At 37.2% G+C, this 20892-nt stretch overlaps 1 protein-coding gene across 1 annotated transcript in view; it reads right to left on the bottom strand.

Annotated features, from left to right (window-relative positions):
- Positions 1–20892, bottom strand: part of mtor (mechanistic target of rapamycin kinase) — a 174465-nt gene that overhangs the window by 41200 nt on the left and 112373 nt on the right. Inside the window, exons 31-34 of the mRNA XM_079637383.1 lie at positions 11021–11121; positions 7623–7738; positions 4964–5041; positions 4540–4647 (exon numbers count right to left, since the gene is read on the bottom strand). Coding sequence (XP_079493509.1) covers positions 4540–4647; positions 4964–5041; positions 7623–7738; positions 11021–11121 — 403 coding nt within the window. The remainder of the gene's footprint in view (positions 1–4539; positions 4648–4963; positions 5042–7622; positions 7739–11020; positions 11122–20892) is intronic.

The raw sequence follows: 20892 nt of genomic DNA, 5'->3' as shown, positions 1-20892 counted from the left end.
AGCTTGAATGAATGATTCAATGACTCACTCACTCATGAATACTTCACTTGTTTTATTACTGGACGAATCAGCGATTTTGAATAAATCTCTTGAATAAATGATTCAATTACAAATAAGTTTTTTAACAGTCACTTGTCACCACCAAGTGGCGTAACGATGCAATCAATGTAATCGTTATTTAAAGTGTCAAGTTTTTTTCAAGAGGTGATTTGCTCTATTTTGATCGCTACCGTAGACATCAGTGTTTTTTATCCGAACTATTAACTTTTATCCCAGTACTTCTGAGATAATTTGAATATTTGTAACACAGAAATAACTGTTTACTACTATACTAGCCTGCCCTGGATGCCAGCCTAACTTAGCCCCGCCCACAACATTTGAGGTCGGGATATTCTGACTAGAATCGGAGTATGACGACGTCAGGCACTTGCCTGACGTCGTCATACTCCGATTCTAGTCAGAATATCAGTGGATCAAAATCACAGTGGATCATTCAGGTCTGGGTTGGCATTGCCACTGACCCATAGAAAGCAGTTGTCATGTATAGTACTTACTATACATGACAACTGCTTTCTATGGGTCAGTGGCAATGCCAACCCAGACCTGAATGATCCACTGTGATTTTGTTAAAGGTTTAAAGGGGTCATATAATGGTACACGCACTTTTACAAGTTGATTGCACTGTAATGTGTGTTGGCAGTGTCTGTACACAACCATCATAAAATGATAAAAATCCATGCAGTGGTTTTTAAAAAAATCTCCTTATATGTTTTACCCTGTCTCAAATTGAGCTGTTCGATTTTGTGACGTCACAAAATCGACGCCCCTCCCACGATTGTTGATTGACAGCAGCGTTTCAACACAGACCCGCCCTCGCTCGTGAGCGAGCTGTCAATCATAGTCCGCGCGTCATTGTTGATACGCTGGAGCACTGTCTATGAGCAGAATGGCGTCTAAGCGATTGTGGTGTTCTGTTCTTGGGTGCAATAAGGAACACAGCAGTCATTTTAATGTTCCTAGATCAGAACCGCTGAAGACACAGTGGCTGAGTTTTGCTTTAGAAGGGAATATTCCCCAGGCCAATGTTTTTTTGTTTGCGTAAATAATTTTTCACCAGACTGCTTTACAAATGAGGGTCAATATAAAGCTGGTTTTGCTAAGAAGCTGCTCCTGAAAAAAGGATCTGTACCAACTATTCGTGTTCCTGCTCAACCTCCAGAAGAAGTGAGTGTAACGTTTTATTAACCTTTATATTAATCTTTATATTAATCTTTGCAAATCGCTAGCACGCTTCACGATGAATGCGGCTAACTTAATGTTTACACTCAGGGTAACGTTACATTACGGCATGTTTTTACGACGCTCTCAATATAATTAATAATTCCACGTTTATACTGAACAATGCGTTATAGTTATTATGTTATTACAAACTGTGTATGCAGGTGTTAAAGTTAACATGGTAACACTACACTAAGCTTACTTTTGGTCCGACTCCGGTTCGAATTGATACGGTTGCACTGTTGCACAGTATCCTCAGAGACTCCCGCTGCCATTCTTTAAAATATAGCCTCAACTGTTGTCAAGGCAACACTCTACGTGTGCTGTGTAAAAAACGCCCCACAGAACAGAGGGGCGGGGTGAGCAAAGCTCATTATCATTTAAAGACACATGCACTAAAACAGCGTGCTGAAAACAGAGCTGTTTTTGACCAGGTAAAATGAGTGTTTTCTTACAATACTAATGAGAATTTTTAATTAAAGTATATTACAAACTTTTAATTTAGACCCTAAATAATCATATTAGCTTATACAAAAATGGCATTATATGAACCCTTTAATAAGGTTAATAAGTTCAAGATTGAGATTCTTTAATGATTAATCGTGCAGCTCTAGCTGATATTGATGAAATCTGACTGTACATTAACCCCTACTAATACAACTGATCACAGTGTTCTGTGCCTGTAATTCTCCTAGACTGGAGTGGAGCAATAAACCTTTGACTAACATTTGTTTGTCAATGATACATCAGTTCTGCACTCTTACACCTTTGTTTATGAATGGAAAAGTCTGCAGGTTTGCACCATTAGTTCACATTGTTAATGGTTTGTTTTTCCCCAGTGGCATTACTGAGCATATAAAATAATTGCATGCTGTTACACTACATCAAAGCACCCTGCTGAGCTTATGTCAAGCCAACCACAAAATGTTTGTTTAATGTAACCTAATGTAAGCCAGGTCAGGATAGGATTATTGATGCAGGAACACAACCACAACAACAACACCAGATGGAAGTTATTGGTTTGAATCTGTTTGATGAGTCCTTGTTTATGTAACTTTTATCTTAAATTTTAGATATAGAACCCCAAATTCCTCTTTACCTTGCACTGCGCTGACACTATTGGATGAGAACTGAACTGAGCTGGACTATGACATCACTATTTTCTGCAGAACTGCTTTATAGATGAAATTAACTAATTTAACAATTGATGATCTTTACAACGGAACTGAATCAACACTGAACTGACTTCAGCTGAACAATGACACTGTTTTCTTTTAGAGCTGCTATACAGCCGAAAGTCAGCCAAAGTACAGCCAGTATTGGTATCAGGCCCGCTCATATACTCGTACTCATTAAAATGCTCTGATACCAACAACCAATAGGCCTACCACATAGCGTGTACAGTACAGTGCTTGTGACAAAGAAACATAGACAACAGAGCAAACAGAGAGCAGAATGGATATATCAGAGAAAGATGTCTATCATTTGAATGTATCAAATTAATAGAATGTTAAACAAACTAAATATTTATGCCTATATGCTGCTGTGCACAAGCCGATAAGCAAAACACACGGAGTGGACTGGGCACGTAGCGGTACAGACACGCAAACTTGTCGATCGCTGCACATCCCTTTTTTTCACAGACATTGCTGGAAAGTTTGTAGTTCGGTCGGATATGGCAATAACAAAGAAAGTAAAATGAGGAGCATATTACTAACTTTAACTGACAGTAGAAAGAGAGTGCACTTCTGTTGCATGCTCTTGATTGCTGATCGTTCACTTAGCACACATGCGTCATTTGAATTAAAGTAAAAACATGAACTGTTACATGATTTAAGTATAACGAGTGGTAGGGTTGGGTACCGTTCACATTTTAACCGGTACCTGAAATTCGGTGCCGGTACCAAACGGTATCTTTTTTCGGTACTTTAGACATGTTTACCTCAATAACTGTAGAAGTTTTGTAGAAGTGTTATTGACATTATGCCAGAGCTGCCTTGGTTGCTGTCTGCCATTGTCTGTGATGCTTGAATATTAATAAAAACATTTTAGAAATATATATTTTTTATTTCTATGAAATGTTTTGCTTTTGTCACAAATTGTGTTGTGAATTTTCTAGCAATCAAATGAAGACATAAAACATTCATTTAATTGATCTTTCATATGAAATTAAACTTTTTTGTCAAACAACATGAGCTTTATTCAGTTACAATTACAACATAGAAGAAAAAGTGTGATTATTCCTTAAAAAATACATTTTTGATAATGTATTATTATTAGTGTTAGTGTTATTATTAAATTGTGATATCTAAATTCTACTGTACAACAGTAATATATTATCAAGTTAAACCAAACTTTTATTTTGAAGGGTTGTGGTGAAGACCTTTGAGTTTCTGTGTGTTAATGATATATAACAATAGTTTTTCTTAAATTAAACTGATGAACTTCAGTGACTCTCACTTTCACAAATGAAACTGCACGTCTGCGCCACTCATTCACAGAGACACGCAGAACATGCAGGATTCGTATTTAAATAGTCTTACTCTTGCGCCCAGATGCGTTCTCAGGTACCGAAATTTGCCACCAATTGATTTAATGTGAATCGGTACTCGGTAGTACCGACGTAATTCGGTCTGTGCCATTAAAAGTAACAAGTTCGGTACCCAACCCTAACGAGCGGTTCCCTACATTTTTACAGTAATCACATGACGTTTTAAATAAGTTTTCTGTGCGCAAACATTCGAAGCGCGTGCCCAGAATGCTGCCTTAGACAGCGCGTGAATAGTCTATTAAATTGAGTTATTTGTCATGTCTTGCACGTGAACGGACAAATTCACACAAAATGATGTCAAAATGCCTCTATAGGTAAGTATTCTTGTGAAACACGATTGGTTATATCTTAAGTGAACGTAAACAGTTGGAAAGAAAACGTGTGTGTAACAGTATGTTGGATATGTGTATATGTGTATGGATATGTGTAACAGTATATATATAGATATTCTTTTGGTTTCTCTGTCCAATATTTGTAAAATTAAAAATGCAATGAAAATACAGGTATCGGTACTCGGTATCGGCAAGCACTAAAAATGAAAATAATCAATATCGGACTCGTTCTGGAAAAAGTGGTATCGGTGCATCCATAGTTTGCATCATTGAATTATTTTCCTATTATCACTGTAAAGCTCCTTTGTTTGAAACAATCTGTATTGTGTAAAGCGCTATAAATAAAGGTGACTTGACAAGGAATAACACTGCTGTTACCTGCAGCCTCTCCCACCACGTTTCCCTGATGATGTCCCTCCTTTCAGGAACCAGTTTATACTGGATCACCTCCTCTAACTCAGACAGCATCTGACATGACACCATGGCCTATAAGAGAAAGAGAGAGATAAGAAAAGAAAAAAAAATCATAGATTAGATATTAAGATCCATTATCTCACCCAATGTGAGATTATATGTGTGTGTGTGTGTGTGTGTGTGTGTGTGTTCATTAAGCTGAAATAATGTAATAGTCTTACTATGTAATAGTCTTTCCTGAAATGGTCTCGACTTTACCTCACATCCTGAACAGCATTCTTATCAAAGCAGTTTATGTGCGATTAAAAAGAAAATATTTGAGATGAATGATGATTTGACTTAAGCCTAAAAAAATCTACTGTATTAAGACTGAGGTATGTGTTCTTACCCCATATGCTCTACTGTAACTCTCTCCAGCCATAGCTGTGAGCTCAGCATCCAGTAGATCTCTGGCCTTGTCGATGCACTGAAATCACATTAACACACAACATTATACCATTGCTGAATGTTTTATTCTAGTTGTTTCACAGGCGTGGGAACCCTGGTTAAACTCTGATGCTATGCAAGAGCTATGTTAACTTTTCATCAGGGCAACTAAAGGAGAATTTAAGAGCTTGGATACAATGAATTAAGGATGAACCTATGACGTTTTCTTCTGTGTAGATATGTGCAGTTCTAATAAACTTTATGAAATTTAATTATTGAAAATATGAATTCAATAATTAAGAGCCCGCAATATTAATATTGTTCAACACATGTGCAGTATATTAAAAAATATCTATTATTATTAGTTTCTTATTTTTTCTAAAACATTTATGTAGGAACGTGTGGGCTGGATGGGCTGAATTTTAGGCCTAGTCAGGGCTGATGATTCTTCTCTTCTAAGGCCAGAAAGAAGACCTTCAAATAATAAAACTATTTAAAGTCAATTTTGTGCAAACGTTGTTATTGTTTCTAGAAACCTGTTTGCTTTGACCTCATATCTGGTGTTAATATATTTATGCTTTTAATGTGGAATATTTAGATATTTACAAACATACTCTTTGTATTAGAGATTAGTTTTAAAAAAACAACAACAACTAATTATTCTTGTTAAGTAAAAAAAAGTTGTGGCACCATAGGCCACTATGAAGTTCTATAAAACCTTTCTCTTTTTCTATAGCACTCAGGGCATTGTGTGTTCTTAATCCATGCATGTCAAACTCTCTGCTCATTGTCTATTAACTGAAATCTCAATGCTGCAATTTTAGCATAAAGGGAGTGAAGGAGAGATGGGAGGAGGGAAAGTATATTTCCGACTTCATATCTGAGCTGTTTGAGGACTCATTCCAGCTGGACCGGGCACACAGGACTTTGAGATCGAGACCAGGAGATGATCAACCAGCAAGGGCAAATATAGTGAAGTGTAACTATTTTCAGGAGAGGGAGTAATTACTTAAGAAAGCCACACACAGAGGAAGATTGTCATATCGGATGGAGACAAAATACACCTTCAGCATGACTACACCCAAAGTTCATGACTCATGAGACAATGAGCAGTCTTCAATGAGCTACGAGGTCTACTCAGACCCTGTGAGGGTGTACGCTACGGCCTGTTCTACCCTGCTGAGCTGAGAATCACTGTGAAAGATGGAGTGAGGCGAAGCTTTAAAGATCCAAAGCAGGCTATGGACTTTGTGAGAGACACTACATTTTTTTTAATTCAAAATCTACTGGGAAAAGTCGAGATACAGCCTTATTAATTCACAGAGATGTGCCATTTGAAGATTCAAAGGGGAGTACCGATAAGGAGGGCTGTTATGTTATTGTCTAAGGGAAACTGTTCAACCAACCAGTGTTGCTGGCCAACATATACGCACCTAATTGGGACAATGTAAAAATTTTCAGTGACCGCTCTGCACGCTTTCCTTTTTTTTTGCATGTTGAAAGTCGCCAGTTTATTTTAGGAGATTATTTTAATTGTATACTCCACCTAGTACTGGACCGATCCAAAGCCACTTCCAGGACACTTAGTAAATCAGCTTGATGTGTCAATGAGTTTCTGCAAACTTGTGGTATGTTTGACGCATGGAAATATAAAAAGCCAACACCGCGGCATTATAATTATTATTATTTTTCAGCAGTTCATCAGATCTATTCCAGGATTGAATTCATCTTTATAGACAAGATAATCTCACCATTACTTAGATAAAACTTTACGCAGCCATTGAACAACTGAATCAAAACTGAACAGACTTCAGACTACTGAACAATGATACTGTCTTATTTTTAGAGCTGCTTTACAGCATATATGAATTCAGTTTGCATCATTGATCAATACTTTCTGTTTATTAATGAAAATCTGCTTTGAAACAATCTGTACAGTATAAAGCACTATATAAATAAAGTGACTTGACTAGAAACAATGTGTTAGAATTTTTAAGACGATGCTGCCTCACACAAGCATTTCATATTCACCACACAGTGTCTGCAGACTTTGATCTTTTGCGCATGCTCACACGTTTTTTCTGCTATCTATCACCATAAACACCTTTTTGAAGTATTCAAATGATTGAGTTATCGAAAAAGACACGTTGGTGATATTTCAATCATTTCAATATATCATGCAGCTCTACTAACCAAAATGGGACTGTGTTTCATTCAAAATAACCTGTCACAATGTCCTCATGAGTAATAGAGCAGGTGGGATGACAGGATAATATTGATGAACACAAGGAGTACATGGGTGTGCCTGTGATGTTCTCCATGTGTATGATCTCATCTCCCACACACACACACACACACGAAAAAAGAACATCAAATCACCACAGGGTCCAAACATTAGCCAAGTAATTTTATGTGCAGACTGAGGGTAGCCTTTGACCAATATTACATAACAGACACAATGCACCACGCCAACTTTTGTGCTCCTCGTTTTGACTGAACAACTTTTCCCCTCATCTCCCTCCTGGTTGTTTCTTCCATGTCCAGTGAGTTGGACATTTTTAGATGATGAGAAATTAGGTCCAGCTCATTTAATATTAAATAAGTTGTTCATTATGTAGTACCTGTTGAGCCAATGAGAAGAGATCCTGATGTAGAGCAAGCACTGCCCTGTAAAAGGCTCCATCATGGGTGTCTCGTGGGATCATACAGGTATACTCTTCCATACTGTCCCAGTGGCCTGACAAACACACAAAAAAGCAAATTATAAATTGACTGATGATAATGACAGCATTTTAACTCTGAGTTGTGTGTTATCAGGTCAAAAGTCACAATAGAATCTTGTTGCTTCATTAAAACATATATTTTTGTGGCTGTTGTTAATTTTAAGCATTTCATATGAACTCACCTACTTGAAATATGAGTAGTGAAATGCAGCTTTTTTATTGGTAAGCAGAGACAAAGACACCTACATTAGGTCTTTAAATTTAAATATTTAGTGAATTACAATTATAAAAACAAATATAGCTGCAAGCAGCCATTACGGGGCCAAGCGCAAAAGCAGACGACGAGATATGCCTACATGGCTGAAAGTGTGAGACAAACTGCAGCAAGGAGCAATTAAAGACATTTGAAGATGAATTTTGGCAAAATGGTTGAAAAATCACATACAATAACTAAAAATATGATTATCACTTTCGACCAATAGGTGGCGCAGTTACGAAACTGATGTGATGTGGTCAGAGTGAAGTGACAATGACACATACAAAGTTTGGTGTCAATATGTCAAGGCATTGCAGATATAAAGCCTGAATAGTCATTTTGGCATCATGCCTTAACTTTGCCACTGTGGTATACGAAAACGGTTTCGTCTATCGACACGAAATCCATAACTTTTACTCTGCACGGTCTGGAGATGACACGATCCGATTTTGGTGAAAATCGGACGTTCGGTCTAGGAGGAGTTCGAAAAAGTAGGTTTTAAAAGAAAATAAAGATGGCGGACAGGAAGTTTGGCTGACTATGGCAAAATTGGTATCTATGTTTTCAACATAACCCAAGGAATCTATTGAGATCAGTGTCATTACTATAGGCAAATTTATTCAAAAGTTATTAGCATTTTTGGAAATTTCATTATAACTTTTGACCAAAAGGTGGCGCTGTCTCATAATATTTTGAGTACCTTTAGGGCCTTGTACTGATGACCCATACTGAGTTTCGTAACGATACGTTCATGCGTTCATAAAATACAGCATTTTAGCACATAATTCAAAATGGCCGACAGCCAAAATGGCCGATATGGGAAAATTGGATATCAGTCAACTCAGCATGACGCCCTGAATCTAACGAGACCACTTTTGTGATTTTTGGACAAACCGTTCAGAAGTTATAAACAAAAACATAAATTCTTCATATCTCCGGACCAGTAGGTGGCGCTGCGCCAAAACGCAGCATGTAGCCTCAGGTCATGCTTGTGATGACATGTACCAAATTTGGTCTGAATCCGATAAAGCGTTGTGGAGATACAGCCTTACGTCTGTTTTCGCAAGCGCTACGTAAAATTTATTTGCGCGGTATTCGAGAACGGTTATTCAAATCAACTTGATTTCCATAACTTTTTGTCGTCATGGTCTGGAAATGATCTGGTTCAATTTTCGTGAAATTCGGAGCAACGGCCTAGGAGGAGTTCGAAAAAGTAGGTTTTTCGGAAAAGGTTTTCCAGGCGAATCGTCGTGAGCTCAGGAATCAGAAGAAAAAATAATTTTGTTTCTAGCCCTTGTGGTTCAAAAGTTATTAGCATAAACATGAGTGAAACTTTGGACAGCTGGTGGCGCTAGAGGGAATGAGTTGGAGACTCCAAATTCACTATGGTGATAGTTCAGGCTGTCCTCTATCACTGTGCCAATTTTCATAAGTTTCCCGCAAACGGTTCTATAGGCTGCCATAGACGCCCAGTCGGAAGAAAAAGAAAAAGAAGCAGAATAAGAACCAGAACAGATACAATAGGTGCCCGCACCTTCAGTGCTTGGCCCCTAATTATATTTTGGGCATTTTAAAACACAATGTTAATATTAAATGGAATATAAAGCATGAACATTACATGATTGTATGATATTTCTGTAATAATAAATATTCTAATTTGAATGGCCTTCAAAGCACTTACATTAAGAAGTTGCCTTATTGCTTCATGTAACCAACTGTAGTTAACATCTAGCTTAATGTTGCTATGTATATATAGTATTGTCAGATTTGCATTTGGCTGCTGTTGCCGTCTGACATCAAGAATGTGTTGTACATTCGTGCACTAACCCCAAACAAAAACTCAAAACTACAAAAACTATGGAACAGCAGAACATAACAGAATTATGTAAATAACCAATTTTGCTCAAAATGTATAACTAAATTCACTCTAAAAGGTGAGCAGTTTGCATCTCTGTCCTATAGATGTGTATTTTTAATTATGCATCATTGTGTTAATGTGATTATAGTGCTGCCTTTTGAGAAATAAGTGGAAATTAAACAGGGGGCTTGCAAGCAGTGTTTTATCAAAACTAGAGAAACACACACACACACACATTCCTAAACTTCAACCTAATTTTAGTACAATGCAAAAAACAATGATGGGTCCCACTTTATATTAAGTGGCCCTAATACCTGTGAACTTACATGGTAACTACATGTGTACATAGTATGTAACTACAGTGTAAGTACACATTAGTACATAGTATCTACAACTGTAACATTTGCGTAACTACACATATGTAACAACCCTCAGAATGGTATGTGTAAGTACAAATGTGTAACAGGACATTGGTAACAACATTTTTTCACTTCAGTAAGTACACATGTGTAACAGTAATTATGTAACTACATTTTGTAACAACAATATGTAGCCTATTTGTTGTTCCACTTCCACATGCAGTTTTAGATACTGCAGTTACCAGTTTGGAATACATGTATTTATGACTGGCAGGACTAATGTTGAATTACGACTAAAGTTTCACCTTGTGATACCAGTGTTACATGGTAACTCCTCAGGAACTGTCCACTTAATATAAAGTGTAATTGTTAAGGTAATTGTTGTGTACATCAGTGTCGTTACATGATAATTCCATAGGAACTGTCCACTTGTTGGAAATTAAATACATTTATACCCAAACTGGTAACTGCAGTATCTAAGACTGCATGTGGAATTGGAACAACAAATAGGCTACATATTGTTAATACAAAATGTAGTTACACATGTGTACTTACTAATGTGAAAAAAGTGTTGTTACCAATGTCCTTTTACACATTTGTACTTACACATACCATTACGTGGGTTGTTACATACGTGTAGTTACACTAATAATACAGTTGTAGATACTATGTACTAATGTGTACTTACACTGTAGTTACATACTATGTACACATGTAGTTACCATGTAAGTTGACAGGTATTAGGGCCACTTAATATAAAGTGGGACCCAATGATGTTTTTTTTATTTATTAGGCAAAGCGTCTCATTTTTTCCTCCCCTTACCCAGTCCCCATGCTGCAGCTGCTGCCATGCGGGCCATCTTAGCTTGAGTCTCTTCACTGACCAGAGTCCACTCCTCACAGCACTGCTGATGCAGCTGACCCCTGACAAAGAAACAAGAGAAAGAGAATGAGAAAGAAGGACAGAAGAGGAGGAAGCAGCCTCACATAACCAGAATTTTGACTATCGGAGTAAAGTCTGATCCACAATAAAGCTTACTCTTGTCAAGAACCTTGGAGATTGCAATGCATGCTCATTGCCAGTACTTTTCTAGTTTGCACACTTAAGAGACACCAACTAGTCACAGAAGCCACAACAGATTTTTTTTCCCCGGTTATTGTTCTGTGAAAATCAACGTAAAAACAAGCATAAGCCGTTCCTCCGTGATGTTTGACAAGCTCCGTTCAGAAAAAAATAAATAAAGTTGCATCAGATTCTGTGAAACGCAATTTAAAGATTAATTTGAATCATCACTCAAAAATGTCCCTTACCACACTTAGCAAAAACTATTAGTAAATAATTCTGTTTATTAGTTGGTGCATTCATATACAATGCCTTGCGAGAGTATTCAGACCCCTTTATTTTTTTCACATTTTCACATTGCAGTCTTATATGCTACACCGCTTTACTTTTTTTCTTTACCCCATAATTTTTTTTTTTTTAAACACACAAAAAAAACTGATTTGTGATAAATGTACATTTATAAAAAAAAACAAAAAAAACAAAAAAAAAACAATTACATAGCATAAGTATTCAGACCCTCAGGACTCTGTACGTACTTTGGCACCTTTGGCGATAATTACAGACTCAAATATTTTGGGGTATGATGCAACATATTTGCACATCTGTTACAACAAAGTTGTTCCTAGGTCACTTTGTATTGTCTAGGCTGTGTGCTTAGGGTCATTGTCCTGTTGGAAGGTGGGCTTTCGACCCAGTCTAAGGTCCTGGGCACTTTGAACCAGATTTTCATTAAATATATCTGTATTTTCCTTTGTTCATTTGTTCATATTCATTCTTGCCTGACTAGTCCCCATGTCCCTGCCCCTGAAAAACACAACCACAGCATGATGCTACCACCACCTTGCTTCCCAATAGAGATGATATTGAGCAGGTACTGAGTGGTCTCTGGTATCCTCCAGACATGATGCTTGGAATTGAGGTTAATCAGACCGACCAACTATGTCTTTTAGGTGCTTGTTTCAAGTGTGGGTATCTGCAGATCGGAGTAATGAGCTTGCCGAAAGGCCTTTACAGTTGGTCGCAAAAGCTGCCTGTTAGGGTGTGGGGTAGGGTTAGGGGTTAGTTTCTCTTCTAGCACTGTTTACCTTTCAGCATGCCCATTACGACCTGCAACTATCCCTGTCTCGTTATTTTGAAAACTCCAACAAGTTCCTCAGTCTACACTGAGGTGAGGCTTCCATCTGAACAATCTGCTATAAAGTCAAGATCGGTGAAGTGCTGCAGTGATCTGATCCTTGTCCTTCCGTAAGTTTTTCTCATCTCCACATATGATCTCTGAGATCAGGTTCTTGGTCACCTTTCTTTATAAGGCCTTACTCAATTTGGCTGGGCGGCCAGTTCTAGGAAGAGTCCTGGTTGTTCTAAAACCTCTTCCAATAAAGAATTATGGAGACCACTGTGCTCCTATAAATGTTTAATGCAGAAGTTTTTTTTTTTAACAAAATGCTGCCTCAGTCAGTTCCTGCAGTCAGTTTCTTTGACATCATGGCTTGGATTTTGCTCTGATATTTTCAGCTGTTAGATCTGCATAGACCTGTGTGTGTCTTTCACAATCATGTCCAATTAATTGAATTTAAATTTAAATCCATTTAAAGTGAGAAACATCTCGAAGATGTTCCAGAGAAATGGAATACTCTTGAGCAGATTTTAAGTCTCAGAGAAATGGGTCTGAAATCTTATTCAAAGTATTTTTTCAGTTTTTTTTAAATATATATATAAATTTGCAAAGTTATTACAAATCTGTTTTTTTCTCTGTCATAATGGGGTGTGGGGTGTGGAGTGTATACTGATGTGAAAAAGTAATTTAAAGCAGTTTAGCAATGATCCAAGCATGCAATATAACAAAATGTGAAAAAAGAGGTCTGAATTTCTTCTCACTGCCTTGTATATTAAAAAAATTCTGTAAACAATATGAAAATGATTACCGGTAAATACAAATAAACAAGAATCATTATTGTGTTTATTAAATAAAAAGGGTGTTGAAAAAAAGAACAGGATTTAACATTATGCTGCCAAAGCACAAGCACACCATCTTACAGTTCATAAAGAACAAAAACAATGAACAGATGTGAAAGGTCAGCTACTCCTCAGTGAGAGCTTCTGTTTGTGTCCAAGCCAGGAACTTTTCACCAAAAACATCCCTTGCCACAGCTCGGGCTGTGATAAACTGCAAAAAGCAATGACATATCACATTTAGGAATGGTGCACCTTTAAAACAAATGGGCCCTTTGAGGCTAACAGTGCTGACACAGACACAAGCCAACCATGTGTGTCGTTGCTGGGGGTTGTGAAAAAGGGTCCCCACGATTAGCCCTGTGAGACACAGCTCATATGGGTTTCATGAGATGTGGTGGGGGATCTGAAACAAATGTGCTTTCCCTGACACCTGGAAAAAACATTACTTATGGGGCCTTGCAAAATACAAGGTTCCAGGCAGCAGACAGGCCTAAAACACAAAGACGCACATTAACAGCGAGACAGGAAAAAGGGCTCCAGTACCTTTACACAGGAACAGTCTGTTACTCACTGGAATGGAATGTCACATGGAAATTTGACCAACAAACAAAAACCAGCAGAAGTTTGAGAGGCGTCACGTGAATTACACGTTTAGAGGAGAGCTGGATACTTATGGAGGTGTGCAATGTGGATACTTATGGATAATTATGCTAGAGTAATGCATGCAGACACTTTAAACCTACAAACAAGCGCTTCATTTACAGTATGAAGCGTCATACAATACATATTGTGAAATACAATAAAACGAAAGCAATATGTCGGGCCTATAAACAGCTTATAGTATAAACTTCCAGTAGACTCTAAATTAAATATTGGTTTGATATAATACGTAAGATAAAGTATAATAGTAAATATCAGTATTAGCTAAAATGTTGTGAATTATGTTTAAAAAAAGAAGTCGGTGAGGTCTAGTATTGGTTAGGATTTTTGACACAACACATAAATTTTTTATTTTTGGTCATCTGATTCTATTTCAGTTTTCTTGCTTAATGCTGTAGAACCTTTCCCAATGACAAACATGCATGGAAAAATGAGCATAAACCTTGTATAATGATTTGAAGGCTTTACCATGCAATTTATAGCTTTAAAAGAAAAAAATATTGAGTCCAGCATATTTTTACGAAGCATTGGAAGGAATTCTTGATAACAGAATCAGGTGTGAAATAAATAAATGTACTATTGAGCAACAAACCATAAATCTCAAGATGATAAACCTCTGAGGTCATGACACTAATAATCATTAATCAGTGAAGCTTACTGAATATATAAGGAACTAGAGTTAATACTGTAAGTGCTTTTATATGCACACATCAGAAAGCTGTTTATAGTAAGACGTAAAACGACATTCATGTTCGCATTACATGCACTATGTTAGCGGTGTACTAATAAATCGCTGTATGCATGCGATGTAATTTTACAAATTTAATTTTAAATATTAGTGTTGTCACGATACTAGAATTTCTAACTTCGATACGATACCTTGAAAAATATCGATATTCGATACCATTTTCGATACCACAGAGAAGAAAACTGCCACAATATTAAAGGGGTATTTTTTTTATTTAAAGCTAAATATAACAAGTCTAGAACATGACAATGAGGTATATTTTACATGAACAAAAATGTCCTGAGTTCTATCTGTTAATTATATGTTTTAATTGGACCAGGGCTAACCTGACCCGTTGTATTTGTATAACCTACTGTTATCAAATATTAAAATATAGCCTACTGTAACAAAAAAGCACTTAACAGTATCAAATTGGAGGATAGAGTGTCAGTAATGTATAATAATAAGATTAAACATTCAATTTTCAGTTAAAGGCATTTCATTATTGAATTCAGAGATGCCATTGTCTAGCTGTTTAGTTTAATTAATATCTGTGTAATCAAATTGATGATAATCGCGAATGAAGGCAAATTGCAGAATTAAATAATAATTTTCTGAATAAAGTTAAATAGGCACAAGTTAATTTACATTTGACCACAGTTAAAATATTTACTTGTCTAAGATTCCTCAGTCAGATTATGTTAACTTTAAGAATTACGGTGAAAAAACGAGACAACACAGACTCATATCAACAACAATACTAGGCCATCTTGGTTAATGTTTCAGAAAAGTTAAAATGAGAAGAGTTACAGTGTTTTCCTTTAGGATTTTTTTAGCAGTGGGGAAAGGTCTGTCCAAACAACAAACACCCCTGATGCTGAGCGTAGCCTATGCTTGCTAAATGGTACCCCTGGAGCCTGTTCCTTAAGTCTGTTTTCACCTATAAAATAATTTGAAAAAGTGATGTGAGGGATTATTGATTGTCAAACAATCTTTTGGGTGCCCGCAGCCCGCTAGCAGTGTGAAGTGCGTGTCTGTGCTATTCTCTGACATACCCACTCGCAGTGTGAAGCGCGTGTCCGCGCTATTCTCCGACTCCGACATGCCCGCTCGCGGTGTGTCTTTACGCGTGTCTGCGCTATTCTCCGACATGCCCGCTCGCGGTGTTCTTTATCAATCAACCAAAGCCGGTCGCGGGGGCGCCGCCCTCGCCATCTTTCCATTCACTTCACTTCTGCTATTTAACCAGAGCGAATGAGACGAGTGCGTCACGTGTGGTGTTTGTCAACGCGCCTTTGGAGAGAAGTGAAAGTGACCGCTCGGCTAGTATTGATACTTCGGGAAATTAGTATTGGTAGCCTACCGTTCAGATATTTCAGTATCGATATTTATCAAAATATCTATATTTTTGACAACACTATTAAATATAGCTGCAAGCAGCCATTACGGGGCCAAGCGCAAAAGCAGACGACGAGATATGCCTACATGGCTGAAAGTGTGAGACAAACTGCAGCAAGGAGCAATTAAAGACATTTGAAGATGAATTTTGGCAAAATGGTTGAAAAATCACATACAATAACTAAAAATATGATTATCACTTTCGACCAATAGGTGGCGCAGTTACGAAACTGATGTGATGTGGTCAGAGTGAAGTGACAATGACACATACAAAGTTTGGTGTCAATATGTCAAGGCATTGCAGATATAAAGCCTGAATAGTCATTTTGGCATCATGCCTCAACTTTGCCACTGCGGTATACGAAAACGGTTTCGTCTATCGACACGAAATCCATAACTTTTACTCGGCACGGTCTGGAGATGACACGATCCGATTTTGGTGAAAATCGGACGTTCGGTCTAGGAGGAGTTCGAAAAAGTAGGTTTTAAAAGAAATAAAGATGGCGGACAGGAAGTTTGGCTGACTATGGCAAAATTGGTATCTATGTTTTCAACATAACCCAAGGAATCTATTGAGATCAGTGTCATTACTATAGGCAAATTTATTCAAAAGTTATTAGCATTTTTGGAAATTTCATTATAACTTTTGACCAAAAGGTGGCGCTGTCTCATAATATTTTGAGTACCTTTAGGGCCTTGTACTGATGACCCATACTGAGTTTCGTAACAACACGTTCATGCGTTCATAAAATACAGCATTTTAGCACATAATTCAAAATGGCCGACAGCCAAAATGGCCGATATGGGAAAATTGGATATCAGTCAACTCAGCATGACGCCCTGAATCTAACGAGACCACTTTTGTGATTTTTGGACAAACCGTTCAGAAGTTATAAACAAAAACATAAATTCTTCATATCTCTGGACTAGTAGGTGGTGCTGCACCAAAAGGCAGCATGTAGCCTCAGGTCATGCTTGTGATGACATGTACCAAATTTGGTCAGAATCCGATAAAGCGTTGTGGAGATACAGCCTTACGTCTGTTTTCGCAAGCGCTACGTAAAATTTATTTGCGCGGTATTCGAGAACGGTTATTCGAATCAACTTGATTTCCATACATTTTTGTCGTCATGGTCTGGAGATGATCTGGTTCAATTTTCGTGAAATTCGGAGCAACGGCCTAGGAGGAAGTTCGAAAAAGTAGGTTTTTCGGAAAATTCAAAATGGCGGGAAAACTATTATGACAGAAAATGACGTCATAGGGTGCAGTCGAATCGTCGTGAGCTCAGAAATCAGAGGGAAAAAGAATTTTGTTTCTAGCCCTTGTGGTTCAAAAGTTATTAGCATAAACATGAGTGAAACTTTGGACAGCTGGTGGCGCTAGAGGGAATGAGTTGGAGACTCCAAATTCGCTATGGTGATAGTTCAGGCTGTCCTCTATCACTGTGCCAATTTTCATAAGTTTCCCGCAAACGGTTCTATAGGCTGCCATAGACGCCCAGTCAGAAGAAAAAGAAAAAGAAAAAGAAAAAGAAAAAGAAAAAGAAAAAGAAAAAGAAAAAGAAAAAGAAAAAGAAAAAGAAAAAGAAAAAGAAAAAGAAAAAGAAAAAGAAAAAGAAAAAGAATAAGAACCAGAACAGATACAATAGGTGCCCGCACCTTCAGTGCTTGGCCCCTAAATATCCTAAAAAAAAACATTTGAATGCAATGCGAGCAGATCTAAATGTAATGCGCAATCGAGCCTTTTTTTATCCATTTTAGCATTTAACTTTAATCATGACAGTCATAATGTTTTTAGTTTAATTGTGTGGGGCATTTTTTTTGCCCCCATATCTTGAATTTAGGACCATTTATGTTTGTTTTGTTTGACACTTTTGCCCCAAGCCCCCTTTGATTTCTGACTCTGTTTCGGACTGATATGTGTGTAAAAAATCGCTTATAAAGTAAAGTTATAGGCTCACTAAAGAGACTTGAAACACGCAACATTATATAATATGTTGACGTAATTTCCACTGAAACAGGAAGACAAGTCAGGACATATCGAACAGCTCCTCTTCTTTTAAAAAAAAGGCAATAGCGTTTTGTTCATATCACCGAGCCAATGAGCTCGGTGAAAGCCAAAGTTTCTCCTAATCTCCTCCATATCACTATCACATATACCATTCTGTGTAGAATTCAAATGGGTCCAATACGTTTTGTGGTCTGTGCCGACTCGCAAATACGATCCACTCTGTCATCATTTACTTACCCTCAAGCCATTTCAAACCTATTATTCAAACCAATTTCTAAACCTAACTTCAAAACACAAATAAAGATTCATAACCCAAATGGATATTTATAAGAGAGTATTTTGGAATGTTCTACATAGGCAGAATGTTTCTCATGTGAAATGCACAAGAGACTTGGCTCACCAATATTTCCAACATAACTTGCTGTTAGTATTGAAGGGGTGGATTGGAATCCACTGCTGCTTCAATGTATATGTAAGTGATTATAATCAAGGTATTAATCAATATTTTTCCTTCTAAATATCAAATGAGTTGAATGACTTCTCTGGAGATTTTACTTTGTTATAGAAGTTACCAGTGTGATTACTGAAATGTTCTTTTCATGTATTCTTTAATGTATGTATTTGATATCTGAATGTAGTAACAGTGCTTGTTTATTTAGCCCGGGTACCAGAAATTAAATAGGGACTTGTTTTGTGTTTGAGAAAAGTCTTCAACGTTTTAAAACATATAGGGGTCATTGAAGCCAATAGTTTAAGGGACCATTTCTTTGTTAAAGCCTTACTTTCCAGTTAGACTAGAGTGTAGCTCTCCTTGAGAGAAAGAACGTAATTATCTTGATGTTTTGAGAAAACTCTCCTGTTTATAAGTTAGAGTCTGGCCAAATCCAACCTTTGAGAAACTGCGATTCCCTAGTGCTTTTGTGTGTGCGTTGGATGTTCTGTGCAGGTCTTGTATAGGAGCAATGGGACACTTCCATGCAACAACAGACCCGAAGACGCCTTTCTCCGTCCTCCAAGGTCACCGCAGACCTAAATCTAGGAATTGTGCGACAACTATCTTGACTAATGGCGACATACTCTCCTATCTATCCATGTGTGGAAATTTGCTTAGACTATATGTGTTCTTAGCCAATCAGAAACAACTGCAACCTGAAGCAAGGACCTAGCTTAGACCAGGGGTTCCCAAACTTTTCCATGACAAGGCCCCCCAAATACCACTAGGTTCTGGCCAAGGCCCCTCTTTTGCAGGATGTGATCTTTTGCAAGATTTTAGCCGATTTCCGATTTCATTTTTCTAACCACTTTACAGCACACACAATTTTTTATTTTCTATATAATTTTTTTTTTATAAAACACCGTATACTTTTACCCAAACTGAATAAAAAAAAAGTTGAAATGGGTAAATTTTCTATAAATATTTTTGAGTCTTCATTTTCTTTTCTGACATAGCCTACTCCAGTTCTTGTTAAAACACACTAGACATGCAAATAATGTGCGTTTTAGGCACTTTTTGTGTGAAATCATATTTATTTTGTCCATCAAAAGAGTGCTTTCCCTTTTCACTGCTGCTCACGCTCCTGCTCACGTTTTTTTTTTACAGCTAACTACTGCTATTGATTTCCTATTATTCCGTTTCCACTATTGCCATCTATTCCTGTCCTATTACCGGATTCACTGACTGCTACAAATCCAGGAAGTCAGCCCTCATGCCAGGCACTCTCCCACACAAACTGTTCCCAATAAATGACTGCCAGTAAGATTTTTTTTTCTTTCAAAAGTCGAGAAAAATAATCAAATGACAGCACTGTTTCCATGAGGGCAAAACAAGAAACAGTAAGAACACACACGCAATCTCTGCTTTTACTCACTCAATCACATTCTCACCTCATTGTGTCATCCTGTATTAAGAAGTATTATATTTCACATAGGAAATTACTTTCCATAGTGTAATTTTGAATATATCACAAGCTAGAGTTAATACTGTAAGTGCTTTTATATGCACACATCAGAAAGCAAAGAAAACTGTTTATAGTAAGTCGTAAAATGACATTCATGTTTACAGTACATCCACTATGTTAGCGATGTACTATTAAATCGCTGTATACATGCAATGCATTCAGTAACCAGCATTGTCCTCATCTTTCTGTTCTTTTATCCAATCATTTCCATGCACTCTTGACAAACCTGTAAGAACGCCACTTATGCATTTACATGGCTTCATAAGTCAGAATTGTAGTCAATTTTCCTTTGAGTATTTCACAGCTTGTGGTTAGCATGTTTTTTTCCCCCATCAATATAATAGGTTTCCTGAATTTATAAAATTATGTTTGGCACAAATGTAAAAATCAGTTCACAAATGAATCAGTAACTAATAACATCTGGGTAACATCGACAGCACTACAAACTGCCTGCTTAGAAACATAGACCTGTCCATCCTATCTATCACAAAAAAAAATAAACATGTACCTTCACTTGATGGCTGCTCTGTTAAGTCTTCGTCGTCGGTTAGGAACCTGGGTGTGCTCTTTGATACCAATCTTTCATTTGAAAGTCATGTGTCTAGTATCTGTAAAACCGCTTTCTTCCATCTTAAAAATATATCTAAATTACGTCATATGCTCTCAATGAATAATGCAGAACAATTAGTTCATGCGTTTATGACCTCAAGGCTAGATTATTGTAATGCTCTACTGGGTGGCTGCCCTGCACGCTTAATAAACAAACTACAGCTAGTTCAAAACGCAGCAGCTCGAGTTCTTACTAGAACCAGGAAGTATGACCATATTAGCCCCGTTCTGTCAACACTGCATTGGCTGCCTATTAAACATCGTATAAATTTTAAAATATTGCTGATCACTTACAAAGCACTAAATGGTTTAG

This window comes from Phoxinus phoxinus, assembly GCF_949152265.1.
Source record: "Phoxinus phoxinus genome assembly, chromosome: 15".
Classification (NCBI taxonomy): domain Eukaryota; kingdom Metazoa; phylum Chordata; class Actinopteri; order Cypriniformes; family Leuciscidae; genus Phoxinus; species Phoxinus phoxinus.
This window is presented reverse-complemented; position numbering and strand designations above follow the sequence as displayed.